This window comes from Condylostylus longicornis, unplaced genomic scaffold, assembly GCF_029603195.1.
Source record: "Condylostylus longicornis isolate FDR11 unplaced genomic scaffold, ASM2960319v2 ptg000040l, whole genome shotgun sequence".
NCBI lineage: Eukaryota > Metazoa > Arthropoda > Insecta > Diptera > Dolichopodidae > Condylostylus > Condylostylus longicornis.
Genome location: NW_026578009.1, coordinates 470,912 through 492,159, shown reverse-complemented (window position 1 = coordinate 492,159; position 21,248 = coordinate 470,912). Strand labels below are relative to the sequence as shown.

General features: G+C 22.2%; 1 protein-coding gene across 3 annotated transcripts in view; it reads left to right on the top strand.

Annotated features, from left to right (window-relative positions):
* The window catches only part of LOC129609506 (zinc finger protein 395), a 165,457-nt gene that overhangs the window by 81,472 nt on the left and 62,737 nt on the right, over positions 1 to 21,248 (top strand). For all 3 annotated transcript variants that reach the window (XM_055521443.1, XM_055521445.1, XM_055521444.1), the window contains 3 exons: positions 2,073 to 2,251; positions 9,434 to 9,579; positions 9,849 to 10,117. In XM_055521443.1, the coding sequence (XP_055377418.1) occupies positions 2,073 to 2,251; positions 9,434 to 9,579; positions 9,849 to 10,117 (594 nt within the window). The remainder of the gene's footprint in view (positions 1 to 2,072; positions 2,252 to 9,433; positions 9,580 to 9,848; positions 10,118 to 21,248) is intronic.

Genomic DNA, 21,248 nt, shown 5'->3' with positions numbered 1-21,248 from the left:
TTTGTTTAATTAATTTTTTCGAACCGGTAAAATTTTAAGAAAACCTGTAAAACTTGTGTTAAAATAAAGTCAAACACATTGCTTATAAAATGTTTACCATAATTTAAAAAAAAATTAATATTCAAAATTTTATGCAAAAAAAAAATTATTTTTGTTTTATTGATTTTTGGAGGTTTCTTGAATAATTAAAGCATAATAAATGTATATGTTGTAATTTTTGAATAAATTTTGGTCAGCATGGACAAATATAAGAATAAAATAATTAGCCAATATTACTTAAAAACATCGAATAGAAACTTAAATTTAAAATTATTCAAATTAAAAAAATTCTAATACAATTTTTGAAATAAATTATACTTTTCGATTTGTAGGGAAATTTTAAAAGAAAGCTCTGCTATTAATAGCTCTGAATAAGTAATAAAGAAATTATGACTTATGAATTTGTTAATGCACCTATGAGATAATTTAGTTGCTAGTCGTAGCTTTTGACGTAATTTTTATTATATAAATACACACACTTCTACTAAAAGATTCTTATATTAATAAGTATGTGCTTGTGTACTTGACTTTAGTTTATTGTTATAATTTCCTCTTGACTTTATAATATAATATATTTATTAATATTATTATTTTAAAATGTCATTTAAAGTTCTTTGACATTTCATTCAAGTTCTTATTTTATTGTTATTAATTGATAATATTATTAGTATTATTACAAACACAAATCACTCTTAGAACGTTCACCGCTTCTATTGCTTCTCATTATAAAACAATAATGTTCAATTAATACACAAGAGTGTAGGTTTTAAAACTATCACTAACTCAGATTTTTGGGTGAACAAACCCTATAATAACGTATATAATATGCACATATTATGATAAGGATTTTTTTTATTTTTACAATTTTATGTATACATACATATAGCTATGTAGGTGAATGATCATCTAATGTTAATGAATGCAATATTTAATAATTTATTTATTTTTTACCAATATATTGCATTTTTAAATTTAGTAATGAAATTATTTTACTAATAGAAGGATACATATAGTTTTTTTTTCATATAAAAAAAAAACTAAATTCTTAAATTTCATTTAGAAAACATGTTTTTAAAACGTGAAATTATATTAAAATTTTTACTTAATGTAAGACTATCTATATCCTGAGAATAATAATAAGATCTACTTAATAATAAACAATATAATAAATATTTAACATTATTTTACTTGCACGTGTATATAATAATTAAAAATCTAATAGAAAAATTATTTACAATAATATTTTATAATTAATATGGAAAATAATCGTTTTGAAATTAGCATTTAAATTATTTCTGAAATATTTTGATCAATGATCGTTAATAATCAATTATATACTCGTACATTTACATATACTTGAACATATATTAAAATTTTATTCATTGCTGTTATACTTAAGTTGCTTTACGCAAATATTATGGTAAAAATTTCAAAAGTAGTTCACGTTTACAAACATTCTAGTTTAAGAAGTACTTCAAAATTGTTAAGATGGCTCTCAAAATCTATTTCAATATACTTAAAAGATTTTTTTTTTTAATTTTTCAAGTTGAAACTACTTTATGAATACCCAATTATTGCAAGTAAGTCATAAAAATATTGCAATATTATTTAAGAAATTGCAATTATTTTGAAAAGAAGAATTTATTTTTGGTTTTACTTCAAAATTGTATGACAAATTGTATAGTTTGCATACTGTGGTTAACACATTTTCTGATGTTTTTTGATCTCTCCCCCATTGAAATGTTCCACCCTCCTCCGGTCAAATTACGAACAATATTATCGAACAACTTCAATAATTAAATTTAACTATAGCCTTTCTTAATTTTTAACATCAACTAAATTTATTGCTGAAAATTTATTTATTAAAAAATAAAAATAAAAGTATTGAAATAAAATTATATATGTATATCTATATTTAAATATACGAGTAATATTATATAATATTATATTTTTATTTAATATAATTTAATTGTATTAACATAAGAAATTCAAATTAAAATTAAATATTTTTTCTTTCCTTTATTATTTTACAGGAACCATTGGAATTACGTAAACGTCTTGAAGAAGTACGTCTATTAGAATCACGCCGTTCGGCACGTTTAGCTGATCAAGATCGAGATACAGATTTTGCACGTTTAGCTGATATGGCTGGAGATCGTCGTCGAACATCACATAATATTGATGTGCCAATAGTTTTTACACAACAACAAAAGTATGTTTTATTATATTTTATTTTATTTTATAAAATATTAAATATTATAAACATTTACATACGCACATGTAAATATTAATTTTTTTTTAATTTATATTTGTTATACAAAATTAGATAAGTATATTAATTCTCATACATTGATTTATTTAAATGACCTCAAATTAATTTAAGCTCAAGAGAATTTCTGTTATCTAATAAAGAAAAAGAAAAAACTAATAGAAAAATAAAAAATTAAATAAAAATTTTACATTTTACATAGCTATTTCTATTTACATTTTAAAATATATAATATATTTATATATACATAGATTTATATATTTGTATATAAAACAAATTAAAATATTTTTATTCAAGTCTTTATTTAGAATACTTTTATTTAGTTTTTTTTTTTTTATTTTTCGAAATTAATTTTTTTTTTCTTGCCTTTGATATTTAAAAGTGTGGTATACGTAAATTAAAAGCACCATGTCATTGACATTATATATCACTTGTATAAACATTGAACACAAAATAATTACAATTTGAACTTTTCATATTATTACCTTAATACTTATAAAATGTATGTACAAATATATATTTGTGTACACATGTATATAAACGTGCATATCATGTAATTTTAATTTATAATTTTGCTTAAAAGTTTTTAATTTTTTTATTAATATTAAAAACCTATATAATGTACTAGTATGTATTTATATTAGTATGCATGTAAATTCCAAAATTAAAATTAAAAAAAAATGAGGGCTTTAAACTTTACCTTAAAAATTTTATAGATATAACCTTTAAATACTTTTTCATTTTAAAAGAAAAATACATATTTATGTACATTTGTACATACATAATTAAATTTTTCGTGTCTACTATAGTCCGGTTAATTTTACCAAATTCGAATAATGAATTTTTCACTGTAAATAATAATTTTTCTTTTTTATTAAATTTTGCGGTTTAAACTTAGTAACAATACGCGGCAATTCTACTCTAACTATTTCAATTTATTATTAAAAATTAGTTGCGAATATTGCAATTTAGAAAAAAATTAATTAAATTGCTAAAAATAATTTAAAAATTTTCCGACCCAATGATATGGTGGTAATACTAGTAATGACAGTGCTAGTATAATAATTATACTAAACTGTGTACAATGTATAAACGTACGTTATACATTTTCGGCTTAGAAAAATTTTTTATTTTATCTAAATTTATTGAATTTTTAAAATAAATTCGGGATATAAATAAATCAAAAGTTCATTTTTATAGTACATACCTATACATACTATATTATGTATATGGCTTAGAGCTTTAAAACGCATTTGACATTATCTACTTAAATGCACTTGCAAACTATTAACTTTTAGGTGACAAAGATTTGAAAAGGAAGTCATGGGTTATTTTTTTTTTCCTTAATTTAAAATACAAAAAAATATTAGATTTTGAATTTTTAGAATTCAATTTTATCTGATTATGTTATATTTGTATATTTTTAATTTTTCGAACTCCTTTCTTCATATTGCTTGAATCTGTGCACGTACATTTGTAGATATACGTTTTACATATGGTATGTAACAGAAAAAAAAATAATTCTAAATGAATTTAGTATGCCAATTTTTTTTTTATAAAACTTATGAAACACAACATTTAACATTTAAATTAAGAGCAATATAATTAACGTTATAATTTAGTTGTTATGAGTAATAAATATCGCGATGAAATGAATTTATATGTGTATTTAAATATGCATGTATGTATATGTGTGTTAAGAAAAAAAAAATTCAAAGTTAATCATAACAAATCATTAAAAAATTTTTTTATTTTCTTTGAAAAAGCTCAAAAAGCATATGTTCATACATATAAAATATTATTTTTAAAATTCATACATACAAGCATAAACAGCTATAAATACGTCGCAAAATGTGAACGTAAAAACCGGTGTAAATTCATATCGTAAATTTCATTGAAATTTTTTTTTGTTTTTTTTTAATTTTTATTTTAATTTATACAATTTAGTTTTTTTTTTTATAATTAAAATCAATGTTTTCCCCTCCTGAATCGCAAATTTAAAAAACAGAAACTTTGTATACAAAGTTGGAAACGTAAATTATTTTTCCGGTAAAAAATACTTATAATTTGAGATGTTGATTACATATACATACATATTATGTATGTACATATAAGTGCCATACTCATATTACAGATTGTGTGTTATACATATGTACAAATAACAATATACAAATAATATTTACTTTAGTTAATTATAAATTTTATATATGTATATACATATGTACAATGTAATTAAATATTAAATTGTTATATATACATACGTACATTATATATACTTTTTTTCTTGACTTAATGTCTTATTAATTTTTTTCAAAGATGAAAAGTCAAGTTCCCACTTTGGTAAATTTATAAAACTTGTAATAAATAGAATAAGTACGTATTATGTATTTGCATATTCAGTATACTTACATAACATAATTTACCCTATACGTATATTCGTAAATTTCTTCTCCTATTTGATATCGTAATTCTTAAGGGGTTTGTTCCTATAGTTGTTTTGCTGCTACACGAATTGAACACATTTTTTTTTCCCTTTTTCTGCTTCTCATTATTATTTTTTAAGATGAACGTTTTTAATTCATATGTACATAATTACATACATACATGTTAATATAAGTACATACATAGTGTATTTATATATTTATATTTTGTACAATTTGTTTATGTAATATCAGCAAGAATGTCAGCACCAGCAGTATAACATGTATGGTTATGTAGTGTGCCGTGCCAATTTCGTTCCAAATTTATTTTTATAGCAAACGATCAATGATCGTGTTGCATGAAAATATTTTTTTTTTTTTTTCATTTTTATTTCTACTTTTATTTTTCTCGGTGTACTTTATTAGAAAAGATGACGTAAAATATAATGTTAAGTTTGCTAAGTGGGTATTTTTTTTTTGTAAAAGAAAAAAAAATATAAATAAAAAATTTAAATCAACACATTTAAAAAAAACAAAATTGTTATGTTGAGATGAATGTACACAATAATAGCTTTCATGACACCAGCAGTAATAATAACAATAATAATATACACAAATATGCATATATGAAATGTATATATATTTATAGATGAGTGTATATGTATAAATACGGATGTGTTTGTTTGCCATATGATTTCTGTTTTGTAACTCATATTTGTTCAAGATTTTTTTTTGTTGCTATTATAAGATTTTCTGATAAGAATTAAGAGAGAATGAACAGCTTTTTTATAATATTATTATGATGGAATATCCTCTTTGTTTTTTGAATTTTTCAATATTTAATTTACATATTTAATTAAATTATCTATTAAAAATTATTTTCATTCATTTCTTTCTCTAATAATTGTTAATTTAAAATTTTTACTATGCGTATGTATATAGGTATACATAAATGTAATTATAATTTACCTTTTACATTTTATTTCTAAGACTCCACACCTTAAAAAATTGTTTTGAGCTCAATAGTTTTTTTTATTTAAAATGGTCCATAAAGAAATTTTGCTTTCAATTGAATTCAAATAAATTTTTTCATAATCCTATCATTTATTTTTAAAACGGACCAATACATTTATTACACTTCACTTATATATTGTTTCAAATTTCTTACATGCTTATACGCATACATATTTACCTATACTTTAAATAAATAATTTGAGTGTACTTATTTGAATAAAATTTTTTGGTATCCTTTTTCTATTAATAGTGTCTAGACATTAGCAAATGATTTATTACGCTTAAAGAAATTTTTTTTTCCGCAACCCATGTTGAAGAAAAGTGGCCTCTGAATTAGTAAAATTTAAATTTTGGCACTTCATATTTTCAAAATTGTAAACTTTTCTAAGTTTCTGTAAGAGCAGAAAGCTAGAAAGAAAATCGAATTTGACCAGTATGTTAACTTATTTTTTAATTTTCGTTCTTACTCCGAAAAGTATGCAATATTTTTTTATTGCATAATACATATGAATAGTTTTGATAAAAATAAACATGTAATAATAATTTGCACATATGTATTTTGACCTTATGTAATTATAAACCAAAAATAATAGCATATATTTATATATATATTTGTGTGAATTTAATCAAAATTATATATTTTACTCGTACATAAAATGTTATAGTAGAATTTCGGAAAAATTAATTTATCTAAAAAAAAAAATAAAGTGATAATTTTTGTTGGTATCTAATGCACTTTGATAAAATTATAACAAAAAAATTTTGTAACCCATTCTAACTTTTGTTTTAAATGTTACAAATTTAATTATATTTAAAGAACATATTCATACAATCATGTATAAAACACGAATGAATTTTTAATATGATTTTTCGAAACTATTTCTGCATACAAAAATTATATATAATTTGCTTAAACCAACACCTCATTTTCTTAAATGAGTGCGTATAGTTAATAACGCGTATAACCTCTTCATTAATTTATACATATACCTACATATTGTATACCTGTAGAAATAATATATGTATTTATTAAAAAAAATTTATATTTGAAACGTTCCCAACTTGTAAAATATAGCAATTCTCAAGGTAACAAACAAAAAAAAAAATAAAATTTTTGTGCCAGTTTTCCAATTTTTTTTAAAACAAAAATTATCAATAGTATATACATATGTATGTATGTACTTACAAATATCTGTACGAGTATATGGGTACTATGCCTATGTTTATAAAAGAAAATAAAAATTAAGTAATATAAAATATATTTTTGAAATTTATTCACAAAATTCGTGCATACTTACATACATACATACACGTATTCATTAACGGTAATTTTTTAAAGCTCTTTTATGAAAAAAACCAAAAAATTAATATGATATTGTGGGTCGGTTGCTTATTTTTGAATATTTGAAGATATTTACAATTATTATATTCCTTGGTTTTTTTTTTAATAAAATTTTTACATATAAACAGAAATCTGAATTTTGCAAAAACATTCTGTTTTGTTGACATGTCATATTGCATCAATTCAAAAATAAGCATTGGAAAACATTTCTATTAATTTTTTTTTTTTAAATGAAACTAATGAGAAATTTTAGTTCTTGTAGTTCGTTCCGACCTAAAATGAAAAAAAAAAAAACCAAAATGAATAATTCAGAATTTTTTTGAATATTTTTATAATTCTAAATTTCATATATTGTTTTTGTAGTAAATGTTAAGTATCCTTCACGGAACTTTAATTTGAAGTTCATTAATGTCAATTATATATATTTTGTACTCGTACCAATTTATACAAAATTGTATTATAACTATCTCAAATTTACTACACTCAAATTAATGGAATTTACAAATAGGGCATTAAACATTAACTATACTTCATATGCATTGGTTAAAGACCTCATTCTGGGAAACTAAAGAAGACTAAATAATTTGTTGATATTCCAATTTCTGTTTATAGTATGATGATACCACGTTTAACTCCGAAATGCTATATTTGGCCTATATTTTTTTTATTTTCCTTAAAAATATATGGTAAATTTTTTCAGAAATCGTAGGAACCGTTCGAAAGTTGGACATATTAAAGAGCACAGTCGAACTTATATTATCTCTAATATCTCTCTTTTCACTTTCTTGTAAATTCATATAATTAACAACATAACAATACGGCATCAATCAGAATGGAGCTTAGTTTAATGTTTTATACAAATATGTAATATTGCACAATTTACGTAACACTGTATGTATACGTGTTACGTAAATTGTGCATTTACTAGTTCATTCACAATAATTATAAAATAAAAATAAAAATATTTTTACCAAGTTTTTTTTTTAACTTTGTTGAAATACATGCATGTGAAGTTGTCATTTTTTGCCATTACTGTCACCCATAGGTCAGACAGTAATGGCAAAATTACATTATAAAAAAATATTTCATTTTGACAAAAAAAAAAAGCATCTTACAAAATAGCAATTACTATTTTTACTTATTTTATGCTTGTTGGTTTAACTGACTTACTGACCTTGCTGAATTTTGTTTTCTTCTCTTTTCTTCTTACTTTTCATTTTTATTTTCTCATATTGTATAATCTGCGTAATTATATTATTAATTTGTATATAGTCATTTAATAAACACTCATTATATACCTACATATATCTACAAATAAACATGTTATGGATAAGAGCTCTAGAGCTATATATTTTTGTGTATAGATATAATATGGTATGTGCAACAATTTTATAAAAATTTTCAATGCGTGACAAAAATAAAAATCTTTTAAAAAAAAATAAATTAATTCAAACGTTAATCGTAAATAAAAAAATTTATAGTTTTTAAATGAATTTATTTATTTATGTATAATAAAAGTGAAATGAAACATCAGAAAATATTATGCATTTTAAAATTTTAAATAAAAATTTATTACCTGAATTTGTTGGTTTTGTTTTTTTTACACTTTGAACCTTCATTTTAATAAAATGCCGGCACTTTATATAAAAAATTAAATTACGTTTAAAGAAAAAAAAAACATTTTCTTAACAATAAAAATGCAATAATTTTAAATATGATTTTTAAATTTTGAGTAAGAAACTAGGTTCCATATAAAGATCAATAACTCCTATAATAAGCAGTTTCATTAATTAGATATTTTGCAATTTCAGACAATTGAAATTTAAGTTCCGGAACAATGAAATAAAAATACTTTCACAATTTCAGCAAGAAAGTTCAATTTCAAGTTTAATGAATTCTAAAGAATCACTTTCATATTATTCAGTTTCAAAATATTTATAATTTTTTTTCGAAATTGATTGTTGCGACTGTTTTTTGTACCACAAATTCCACTAATTATTATTTTGTATTCTTATTTTCATTATTAATAAAAAGCCTCCTTTTCATAGCAAAATATAAAATTAAAAAATATCGTGTGATTAATAAATTTTTAAACCTATAAAAATGAGTAATTCAAAATATTAAATAACTTTCATTTTAAAAATGATTTTTTTTTTTTGAAATAGGTTAAATATGAAATTATAAAGAAAAAATTAAAATTAATTACCATGATTAAAAGAAAATATACAGTAGCCATACATTCAAAATTACAAAGAAAATTGAATTTATTATTATTGTTTTTTTTTTTGGAAATTGAAACTTTAAATTAAATTTTCATCTTGTTTTTATTACCTTTTTTCAATTTAATAGCTCACGCAAACGTCGTCCATCATATTCACAAGATGAACGAGAAAATTTCTTACAATTTCGTGATGAAAGTGAAATGGAAGCATGTAACGCAGCTCTTGTACTTATGAGTCTATCATGTTCACCCCGATCTCCAAGTATAAATAAAGGTAAAAAAAAAATCAATTTTATATATTATTTTCATATATTATAATTAATTATAAATAAATAATTAAATTTTAACTGGAAATTAATTTTTTTTTTTGTAAATTAAATAAATAAATTTTTCCTCTCTTTTGACTTTAAATTATTTTCAAAGCAAAAAAAAAAATTTTTTCTTTTTTATCATGCAATTTGATTAAATTTATTTTTCATTTTATATTTTGGAATTAAAATATTAATATACATATACATACATATATGCTTTTTTTATATTTAGGTCAATGGAATACATTCGGTTCATCACCAGGTAGCAGTAGTGCATCATGGAGTTCAGGATCGTCTTCTCCGCCATTAAGTGATGACGGATCAACTCTTCCAATGTTGCATTGTGCCAATAATAATAATATTAGTAATAATACTAACAATAATAGTAATAATAATAACAGTGTTATAAATAATAATAATCGTAATCGTACAACATCATTATCAACGTCTGATGAAGGAATTGTTATGGATTATGGTGAAGAGACACCACGTAAACGAAAGGTATTTATAAATTTTTATTATAAATATATTAAATAAAAAGTATATTTTTGTATAGTATCTATATGTACAGTGGTGCGTCTATTTTTTTTTTCATTAAAAATTCTTGGGATCAGTTCTATTTACAATTGATTAGAAAATAAAAACAGGGGGTTTTTACTATTTTTATTTAACATTTAAAAATATTTAACTTGAAACTTCGAAATTTTATAGAGAAATCAGAGCCTTTTAATGGAAGAAGTTATTTTACTATGATTCATGCGATATATGGTATGATTTTAGAGAAAAGGCTTAAGTTTCATTTTACGGCTTGAATATCCGATTTAAAATGGTTTTTTTTTAATTTTGTGGTTCCGGTTTCCATTTTAGGCCACAAAAAAGCAATGTTAATTTTCTTTCCGTGAAGTTTTCTTTATTATTTCAGATACCAGGTAAGAAACTATTTCATGTATCTGTCAAAAAGGAGGTTAGGCTAAGTTCGTTTCCTATTCCGAATAAATAGAGCATTGGTTGTGTATTTATAAATAAATATTTTAGACCTAGAATAGCAAAAATTGTAAATTAATATATTATGGTAAAATGATGAGGTAAACTTAAATCTAATCTCGTAAAACTATTATAAAACCAATACGTTTCGTAAATAATAGGCACATAATTCAAAAACACGAAGCATTTTGTTTCGGTATATTATAATTCAATATTAATTATTTTTTTTTGTTTTTTACCAGACGCTGCACTGAACATATGAATTTATTTTTAATCTTTGTATGTCTAGTAATAAATATAAATCTCTAGTATAAATATAATTCGAATATACTGTTTATTATTTTATTTAATATTTTAAATTTACTTGAATTTAGAACAAAATTCTACACTAATGTCAAAAGAATGTTTTGTGCTAAAAATAGCATAATAATAAAATATATTTAATTTTTCGATAAATCATGATGAAGAATAAGACAAAAAAACAAAATTAATTAAATTTTATATACTAGAATTAACGACATAATTGCATATGTATAGCTTCTCGTACATACCATACATACATACCTGAGTAATATTATGTAATAATTTCGATACTTGTCTAACAGAATGTCCTAAACGACAAATTATTTTAGCAAAATTTCGCTGTTCTAAAATTTTTTTAAAAATTGATAAAATAAATTTTATATTGTACAAGAAAACAACAATATTTAAATGCCAACAGATTTTTTTAATTTTTGTTCAAAATTTCTATAATTTACGCTTACCGTATTTTCCGGGATAAGTGTCGATATTATGTCTTATTAAAACATTATGTATGTTATATTATATTAATAAATTTTCAAATCAGTTGAAAGTAGAAATTCTTTATTATGAATTTCCTTAGATGATTCGAGTGTCAAAAATCTTATTAATATTTTAAGGCATTTTAAAATATTCCCCGTTTTTTTAGTTATAAATATTACAAACACTATATTTGACAATTTACGATATTCATAAAATTCATATTACAATATGCAATACTGTTCTATAAGCTTTTTTTTCTGAATAGTGGAAATTTATATAAATATAATTATAAATAAAAAAAATTCCTATTGTATTAATAATTTCAATGACGGATACATGCAGTTTAATATCATAATTTTGTATTTTCAAATTCTTTCATAAAAACAATATTGTAACTGTAATTGTCAAACTGTACAAATTAATATTTCTACTGAAATATTAATTTGTTTCTACAGCCTATTCAGTACAATAGAATTTTATAAATAAAATTGATATTAGAGGGTAATTTAGATGTTCATCTTATAAAATAACAATTACTATAAAATAATCGCTTTCTATTATTAGAATTCTCTATATTGAATAGAGAAGTTAAGGAGTAGGTTTTAATTATATAACTCGTCTGTATAATTACCGCATCATATGACTGAGTTATATTGAAGTCTTGGAGTGTTATACAATAATATTTTCATATTCTCTTAAATGGAACTCATATACATTATTATAATTTTAGAAAATTTTATAATTGCCACTAAAAATTTGATTTTTAATTTAGATAATATTTAATTAAATCTTATTTTTTTTTTCACCAATGTGTTAATATTTTTAGCGGCTTTTTACTGTTGTTGTATATAACAACACAAATATATTTTATATATGTCATATACATACTTATTCTATTAATATGTACATGTAGATACTACATATTTATTATGTTAGCAATATACTATGATGTATGTACAATTGTACATTTGTATATACACAAAAGTTTCCTTTTACTTTTTATATTTTTCTATTTCTAGTTTTTGATTTTTTCATTTTTTGTTTTGTTTCGTTTTTTTTTTTTGGCTATTTAAAAACGAATGAAAAAAAAAAAAAAACATTGAAAACACATAATTCGTAGGTGTTGTCACTTTTTGCCGTTTCGTTCTTTTTATATTATATATACCTATATACAAATTTAATAAGACATATTTTTATATTATAAGTAAATATGTATAAGTATGTATGTAATATTTTTTCTTGCCACTATACAAAGCTACTTGCAAATGGTTTAAGACCTTGTTCAAAAAAAAAAAAATAAAATTATTTTTATTTCGAGTTCCGTCAAATATTTTTACACCAATTTTCAAATACCGTAACTTATAACATATTATATACATACATATATACTTACATTTATATATACATACCGTATGTATGTATCATACAGTATGGCATAAAACGTGAGTAGAAACAAAAAAAAAATTAAAATTAAATTTAATACTGTTTTAATATTATCATAATATTATTTATTATACAGACACATACATACATACATGCATACATACGTACATATACGAACGTATAATGGACTAGGTATTGATAAAAATTTACAATAAAATACAAAAATATTAAAATTAAAACTTAAAAAAAAAAAAAAATTAAAATAAAATTAAACTAGAATAAAATAATAAAAAAAAAATAAAATAAAAGTAGCAAAAAACAAAAAAAAAAATAAAAATTTCAAGGCACAAGCAACATTTTGTTGACGATTTCAAGGTTGTTCTGATTAATTCAATTTAATAAAGCAATGCCAGTAAATAGAGTATGTACCGTACATACATACATACATAATATGAACATATACGAATATTTCTTTCAATTAATATCTATATTATATATAGATATATACATATATATATCTATATATATGCAAAAATTTGTATTTTTGTACAAGTTACAATTATAATTCACATTCATACATACCATGTCGGAATAATTTATAAAAATATATAAGAATATACAAAAATAAAACTATGTATATTCAGATGGGTGTTATTAAAAATATAAAATATAAAAATAAAAATAATATATATGTTTATTATACAATAAGTATATAAGTATAAATTTTCTTATATATGCAAGAGTACATAAAAGTAAATTGCCATTTTTTTTTTATTATTATAAAAATTTCAAAAACAGAATGAAGAAAAAAACTGAACTAAAGATTTTATACATAATAAAAAATATGGCCTACAAAAAAAAAAAAAGAAAATATTTTTGCTAAAATTTTACATATGCATACAAACATACATATGTATATTAATATTTAAATGCCTAAAGCACGGCTATGTTTTAAATAGAAACTGAACACTATAGTAAAAATATAATATTGAAAATATGTTATTTTTCTATTTTCACTTAAATACCTATTAAAAATACCGTTACTTAATATGTATAATTTTCCCGGTGTTTTTTTTCAACTGAAAAAAAAAGTATTATTTTAGTAATGTGAATTTGATGAACGTATATTTTTTTTTGTTTTTTAATTCATACACTGTATTATAATAATAGGGTAACATTGAACTGTAAATGTAATCTGATTATTAAAAATAATTAAGAATAATATAATACAGATTAATTTATATTAATTTTTGGTTATTAAAATATAATTCCAAGGATATGTGCAATAAAAACGAAAAATTCTATTGCATAGAACTAATCTTATTTCATTCAATTATAGCCTCTTTCTATATTTAATTAGAGAATCCAAATTCGGATTTCGGAATTCCGGAACACCAAAATCCATTCGTTTTTTAAAAAAAATCGAAATTCCGAAATCCGAATATTTTTTGTTTTTTTCTTGTTTTTAATACGGTAAATACATATGTATTTTAATAATATTAATTATATAGTATTTGTTATACAAAACCAAAGTATGTTAGGTAAATTTTATCGGATTTTTTCGAATAATGTTTACTGTTTTGTATTCCTCCAAGAAGTGTTCAACCAGATGAAGTTTTTTCTGTCGCTAGAACATTTTGAATAAAAATCAGGTCTAGTCTTTATAATACCCACATTCCATAATTTTATGTATGTTAAGAAGCTATTTTTAAAAATCAGAATTAAAATATTGAATTTGTCTTGTTTTACTAAAATCTTAAATAAAAATTGAATTTTATTTAATTTAAAATATTTTAAACATTAAATTTTTCCTTTTGATTTTTTTTCGTAATAACTCCGGAAATATACCGGAATTCCGGATTTCATTTAAAGTAATTCCAAAAATTTAAAAATTAATTTGGTAAAAATTTCGATTCCCCATAAGTTAATAAAAAACCCTAAAAAATTGACTTAAAAATTTTATAAATTTTAAAAAGTTATAAAATTACACTTACTTCACGCAATCATAGTGGTAAATTTTAATAACAATTTCAATTCTATCGCTTTTTGCTATCGTTATATTTTTCTGATTATTACATTTTAAAATGCAAAATCATTTTTCTTGATAAGTATATAAAATTCATTACATCTTTATATAATTATTGCATAGGTCTGACCGGACCACTATTAAAAATTAAGTATCTATTTTATCTTATAAACTTACAATTGACCATCTTTAGAATTTGGCGTAGTAACTTAAGAATAAAATGTTGGTATAGTACCATTTTCATTTTTTAATTTATCTAGAATATATCAAACAATTTTTCATCGAAATTTTCACCTTAATGTATGAATATTGGAATAATTGGAAAAATCTCAATGATTCTGAAAAAAAGAGAGGAAGATATGAAAAAAATCTCTGGAACTCTAATATAAATACTGCAATATTTTACTTGTTTAATATCAATTAAAAATTCTACATAATTCAATTAGAAATTCTATGATTTATTTTATGGTACCTTTACATAAAGAAAGTTTTTGTTATAAACCGAAAATTAATAAGGAGAAATAAACATTAACAAATTCTAAAATAAATATATTCAAAGAATTCTAAAGAATTTCTAATTTTTTTTAAATAATTTGTGTATTCCTTAAAATATTTAATTATTTTAAAAGTGATAGAAAATGTAAACCCCACAATTCATTTCCTATTAAATAATCAAAAAACAATTTTTTTTTTTCTGTATAAAAAATAGTTGTTTGTGTATAAATATATTAATAAATATATACACACATACATCTTTGAGAAAAATGCATTGTGTATTTTGTACACAACATAAGCATTGCAATTTATTTTTCTTTTTTGCATTGAGAAATGCAAAAACAAAATTTCAAGGTAAAACTGATAAAAAAATAGCAAAAATGTAGAGCAAAAATAGCAACGGATTTTTAATTTTTTGTTTTTTTTTTTTTCGTTTCTTTCTTTTTTTTTCAAATATTATAAAAATAAATAATGTATGTACTTTAAAAGTATACACAGATGATTTTCTATTTATTTTTATTGAAAATCTTTTCTACATTTACACTATAGGTATAGGTGATTTTCTTATACTCTTTTTCCTGTATATTGTATAAATTATTTTGTATTCGTAACCACCTAAACGCGAGAAATGAATACAAAAAGTCAACAATAATGAAATTTTCTTCTAAGAGATAATTTTTTTTTGTTTTTTTTTTGAAAAAGGATCATGCGCGTTGCATTTTTTTTTCTTTTGTTTTTTCTTTTATTCTTTTGTAAGAAAAACGGCTCCCAGGCGATATTTTTGTTATGCATTTTATTAAGTTTTCATTATTTTTTATAATTATCAAAAATCCATTAAGCCGTTTATAATATGCTACGAAAAACTTATTGCTCTGATTGGAATTAGGGTCCTTTTCGCCGTACCAATTATGTGGACCATTTAAGAAAAATATACAAAGGTTTTATTATAAACCGAAGATTAATAAAAAATCTTAAATTATTATACAAATTGTTTTCTTATAGTAATTCTAATTTTAAATTGCAAATATTTTCTATACATTCAAATTATACATTTGAAAAATTCCATTAATATTAGATAAAAAAAATTGTAAAAAAAAAAATATAAAAATAAATGTAAAAATATTTCAAAAAAAATTTTTTGGCCCCCATTGTATCTTCTGTCTGTGTCATCATATTTGAATGGATGATCGATTTTCAAGAAAATATATACATATACAATTTTTGATATATTGTACAAATATATATATATATATATATCAAAATTGTTGATCTAATGCCAGTTTTGCACGTTAAATATTTTTCGTTGATTCATTTTGATTTTAATTAAATTTGATAAAAAAATTTCATATATAAAAATACAATAAATAAGAGAATCTTGAATACGGAATCCAATTCTCATCAAAGGAAATCGATGGACAATATTTGATTCTTATCCCATACAATATTTAATCCTTAATCCTATCTGCCTTATTATAATTTAAAATAATGTGCCTTAAAGACTTTCAGCTCATATACCTCTATAAATGGAAAATTATTTACTAAATTAGTATATATTCTTCTATATTATTTACATAGGCACATATGTAGGTACTTATTCATAATTTATTCATAATTTCAATTTCGAAAAATTTAAAATCTCCCTTATTTTGTAATTTTGAGACGTTCATTCAAATTAATTTACTTTTACTCTAAACATGTAGCTGGGTATACACGAATGTAAGTATATAGTTACATAAATACTTAGGATTTTATGTACACACTTTATTACCAATTAAAACTTGATATATGTATATATAAAAAAAATTTTTATATCTTTTGGCACATACTTATGGATATATGAATGTATATATACATTTTAAGTACAACGTATGTATATGCACATATTTAATAAGCTTTAATACAAGAGATACAACTCTTAAGACTAGATCATCCGCATGCAAAAATTAAAGCATGCATAGTATATACTTTATATATACATACACATGTATGTGAGAAGAGTAACAATAATAATAGCAATAATAAGAGTATAGTATTTATAATAATAATTTAAGAAGATAACCTTGAAATTTTTTTTCCTCCATATATGTAGATATATATAATATAGTATACATATCATATATATATATGGTATATATATCATATATATATATGGTATATATGGTATATTGCAGGCAAGTAAAATGATATCGAATTAATATTAAATAGAAACGATGAATAATTAAAAATAAATTTTTCTTTTCTTATATTTTTTTTTCATTTTATTCTTAACTTACTACATACCCACACTTATTTATATATATACGTATAACATATATGTATATATATAATAAAACAATTTTTTAATGTATTATTATTTTATTTTTTTTCATTTTTTTTTTGGTTATTTAAAAGTTCAGTCAGTCAAGCAGTCAGTATTTTATTAGAACATTAGATCATTCCATATTCCATTCAGCTATATATTTTTATAATAATAATAATAAAAATCACAACACATTAATAACATATTTATAGTTTATACATATACGTATTAGATATATGTACATATGTCACTTTATGTATGTTTGTATATATATTTTAAAAAAATTCTATACTATGTACGTATGTACATGTATATATAATATGTTTTTTGTTTAAATGCCACGGAAATTTAATGACAGTGATATAAGAAAATTATAAGAAATAAACAAAAACATGTTGTTATTGAATATAGCTAAACAAAAAAACAAAAAGAAAAATAGAAAAAATGAAATTTTAAAAAGTAATTAAATACAAATACGACAATACTACACCCAAAAATACTACAAATTATTGCAATAAAAAAAAAAAATATATATATATATATAATATATGTATATATATTACGAATTGTATACTTAAAATTGTTGAAAAAATGTCATGTCATATGCTTGAAGGTGAAGGTGTTTTGCAATTTTCTATTATAAAATTTTCATATATATATATATACATACATACACAAACCTATACATACAAATTTATATACTTGCTTTACGTTTATTTTTATAACTACTTTATTTTCTAAAATTTCTAAAAGAGAGAAATGTTTTTCTATAATTTCGAACAAATTATACTTTACATATATATATATATATATATATATATATATATATATATATATGTATTTATGTACACCTCTGCTATTAGAATGTATATACATATATACTTTAAAAATAAGTTCAGATCAAATCAATGATTAGCAAAGTAGCTAATTTCCTGTAAATAAATAAAGCAACTTTAACAAAAGAAAAATATAATCACCCATATTCTGTTAGCCGGTTCACTCAAAAATTTTTATATTTTTTATTTTTTTTGGAATAAAATTATTTTTGAAATTTTCAAGTTCTGAACTAAAAATCAACATAGTTTTTAATAAAACCCCGTCGCCTCGAGCGATGAGACTTTTCGAGACATCATAATACATATATCACAAATTCATAAAATTCTTGCGTATTTTTAGGCGGATATCGAAAATTTAAAATGTATAATTTTATAATATTAGAATTATGCGTTTATTACCGACCGTATTGTGTAAACAATAGGTAGGTTATGTGATGGCAACAAATTTTGCATATCGAGTTTTCGGTGGGAACGTACTTCTCCATAGTAGGGAAGTGTAAATAAACTATTTTTAGCAACCTGTCGGTCTGTCGGTCTGTCGGTCTGTCGGTCTGTCGGTCTGTGTGTGCACGCGTGTATCTCAAGTTCGGCTGAACCGATTTTGATGAAATTTTATATGTAAGTTTGTTTCCACCATGGCACGGATCGATCAACTTTTGGTATATATCAGGCCTCGGTAACTGCACTTTTTAGCGGGCCTGTTTTACATTTTTGAACATTTTGAAGAAAATATTCAACCGATTTACTTGAAATTTTATATATAAGCTCAGCTCGACCGTCCGCAAAAATTCCTATGTTTTGGAAGAAATCAGGCATCGGCAACTGGACGTTTACTACGGGCCAAATATACATTTTTGTGTATATAAAGAGAAATAATCAACCGATTTCATTGAAATTTAATATATGAATTCCCCGTATTAAAACAATGAACATGTAAATTTTTTGGAAAGATCAGGCATCGGCAACTAGACGTTTACTACGGGCCAAACATACACTTTTGTGTATATAAAGAGAAATAATCAACCGATTTCATTGAAATTTAATATATGAATTCCCCGTAATAAAACAATGAACATGTAAATTTTTTGGAAAGATCAGGCATCGGCAACTAGACGTTTACTACGGGCCAAATATACATTTTTGTGTATATAAACAGAAATAATCAACCGATTTGATTGAAATTTAATATATGAACTCCTCGTATTAAAACAATGAACATATAAATTTTTTGGAAAGATCAGGGCTCGAAAACGGATTTGCGGGCCGATTTTACATTTTTCACCATTTTGAAGAAAGTATTCAACCGATTTACTTGAAATTTCATATATAAGCTTTGCTTGATCATACGCAAAAATTCCTAACTTTTGGAAGAAATCAGGCATCAGCAACTGGGCGTTTACTACGTGCCAAATATACATTTTTGTGTATATAAAGAGAAATAATCAACCGATTTCATTGAAATTTAATATATGAATTCCTCATATTAAAACAATGAACATGTAAATTTTTTGGAAAGATCAGACATCGGCAACTAGACGTTTACTACGGGCCAAACATACACTTTTGTATATATAAAGAGAAATAATCAACCGATTTCATTGAAATTTAATATATGAATTCCTCATATTAAAACAATGAACATGTAAATTTTTTGGAAAGATCAGACATCGGCAACTAGACGTTTACTACGGGCCAAACATACACTTTTGTGTATATAAAGAGAAATAATCAACCGATTTCATTGAAATTTAATATATGAATTCCTCATATTAAAGCAATGAACATATAACTTTTTTGGAAAGATCAGGGCTCGAGAACTGATTTGCGGGCCGATTTTACATTTTTCACCATATCCACAGAACAAATTGATGGAATTTCTTGAAATTTGATATTTGAGTTCTGGTTGTTACCGAAATTAACTGACGAGCATTTCAGAGAATTCGGGTAGCACAAAGCGAAACTCCACTAAGAGCCAAATTTACATTTTTCTAAGTATGTTAACTATAAGCTTACTAATGTCCTAAAAATTGGAAAAAACTATTTAACAGACATTTTTATAATATTCTGTAACACTTTCATTTAACTAGACAATACACAATGCGGTCGGTTATGTGCTGACCACATCAGATTTTTATAATATTAGATTAGCTAAAATATATTATCGAATATTCTGATCAGTACTTTTATAAGTATTTCCGCTCTTTTAGAAAAATTTTAGAATTTTAGATTTTTTTATAGTTTTAAATATATAAGTTATGGGATATTGGAATTCTCTTAAATTTTGGAGGTATTGGGAGTTATAGAAAATAAACTTTTATTCAAATGAAATAAATGATATATGTGATTTGTTAAATTCCTCTGCGATTATTTACATGTTACGATCTAAAAAAAAAATTATGTAAAATATTTAACTTGTATATTTTATAGTTGAATAATCTAGTATCATATAATTAATGTATTGATATAGGGCTAGAAATGAAATTCTTAAATAAATCTAGTTCAAATTTTGTAAAATAAAATAAAAAATACATAAATTTATATATGTGTAATTATCAAAGAAATTTTATATTCAACTAATCTTAACATACGCTAGTATAATTTTGCAATATTCTATAATTTATTATTATTGCAATAGTAGCATGATAATACATTTTTTAATAATGTGCTTTTACAATTTGCTTCCATTTTTATATTTTTATTGAACTGAAAGCTTTTTCAGCTATAAACTTTAACTTGAATTAAACATTCATAATTTTTATTATGAAGAACTGGCATTAAAAATTTTTTGCACCCACACATAATATTGAATTCTATTTATCTAACACA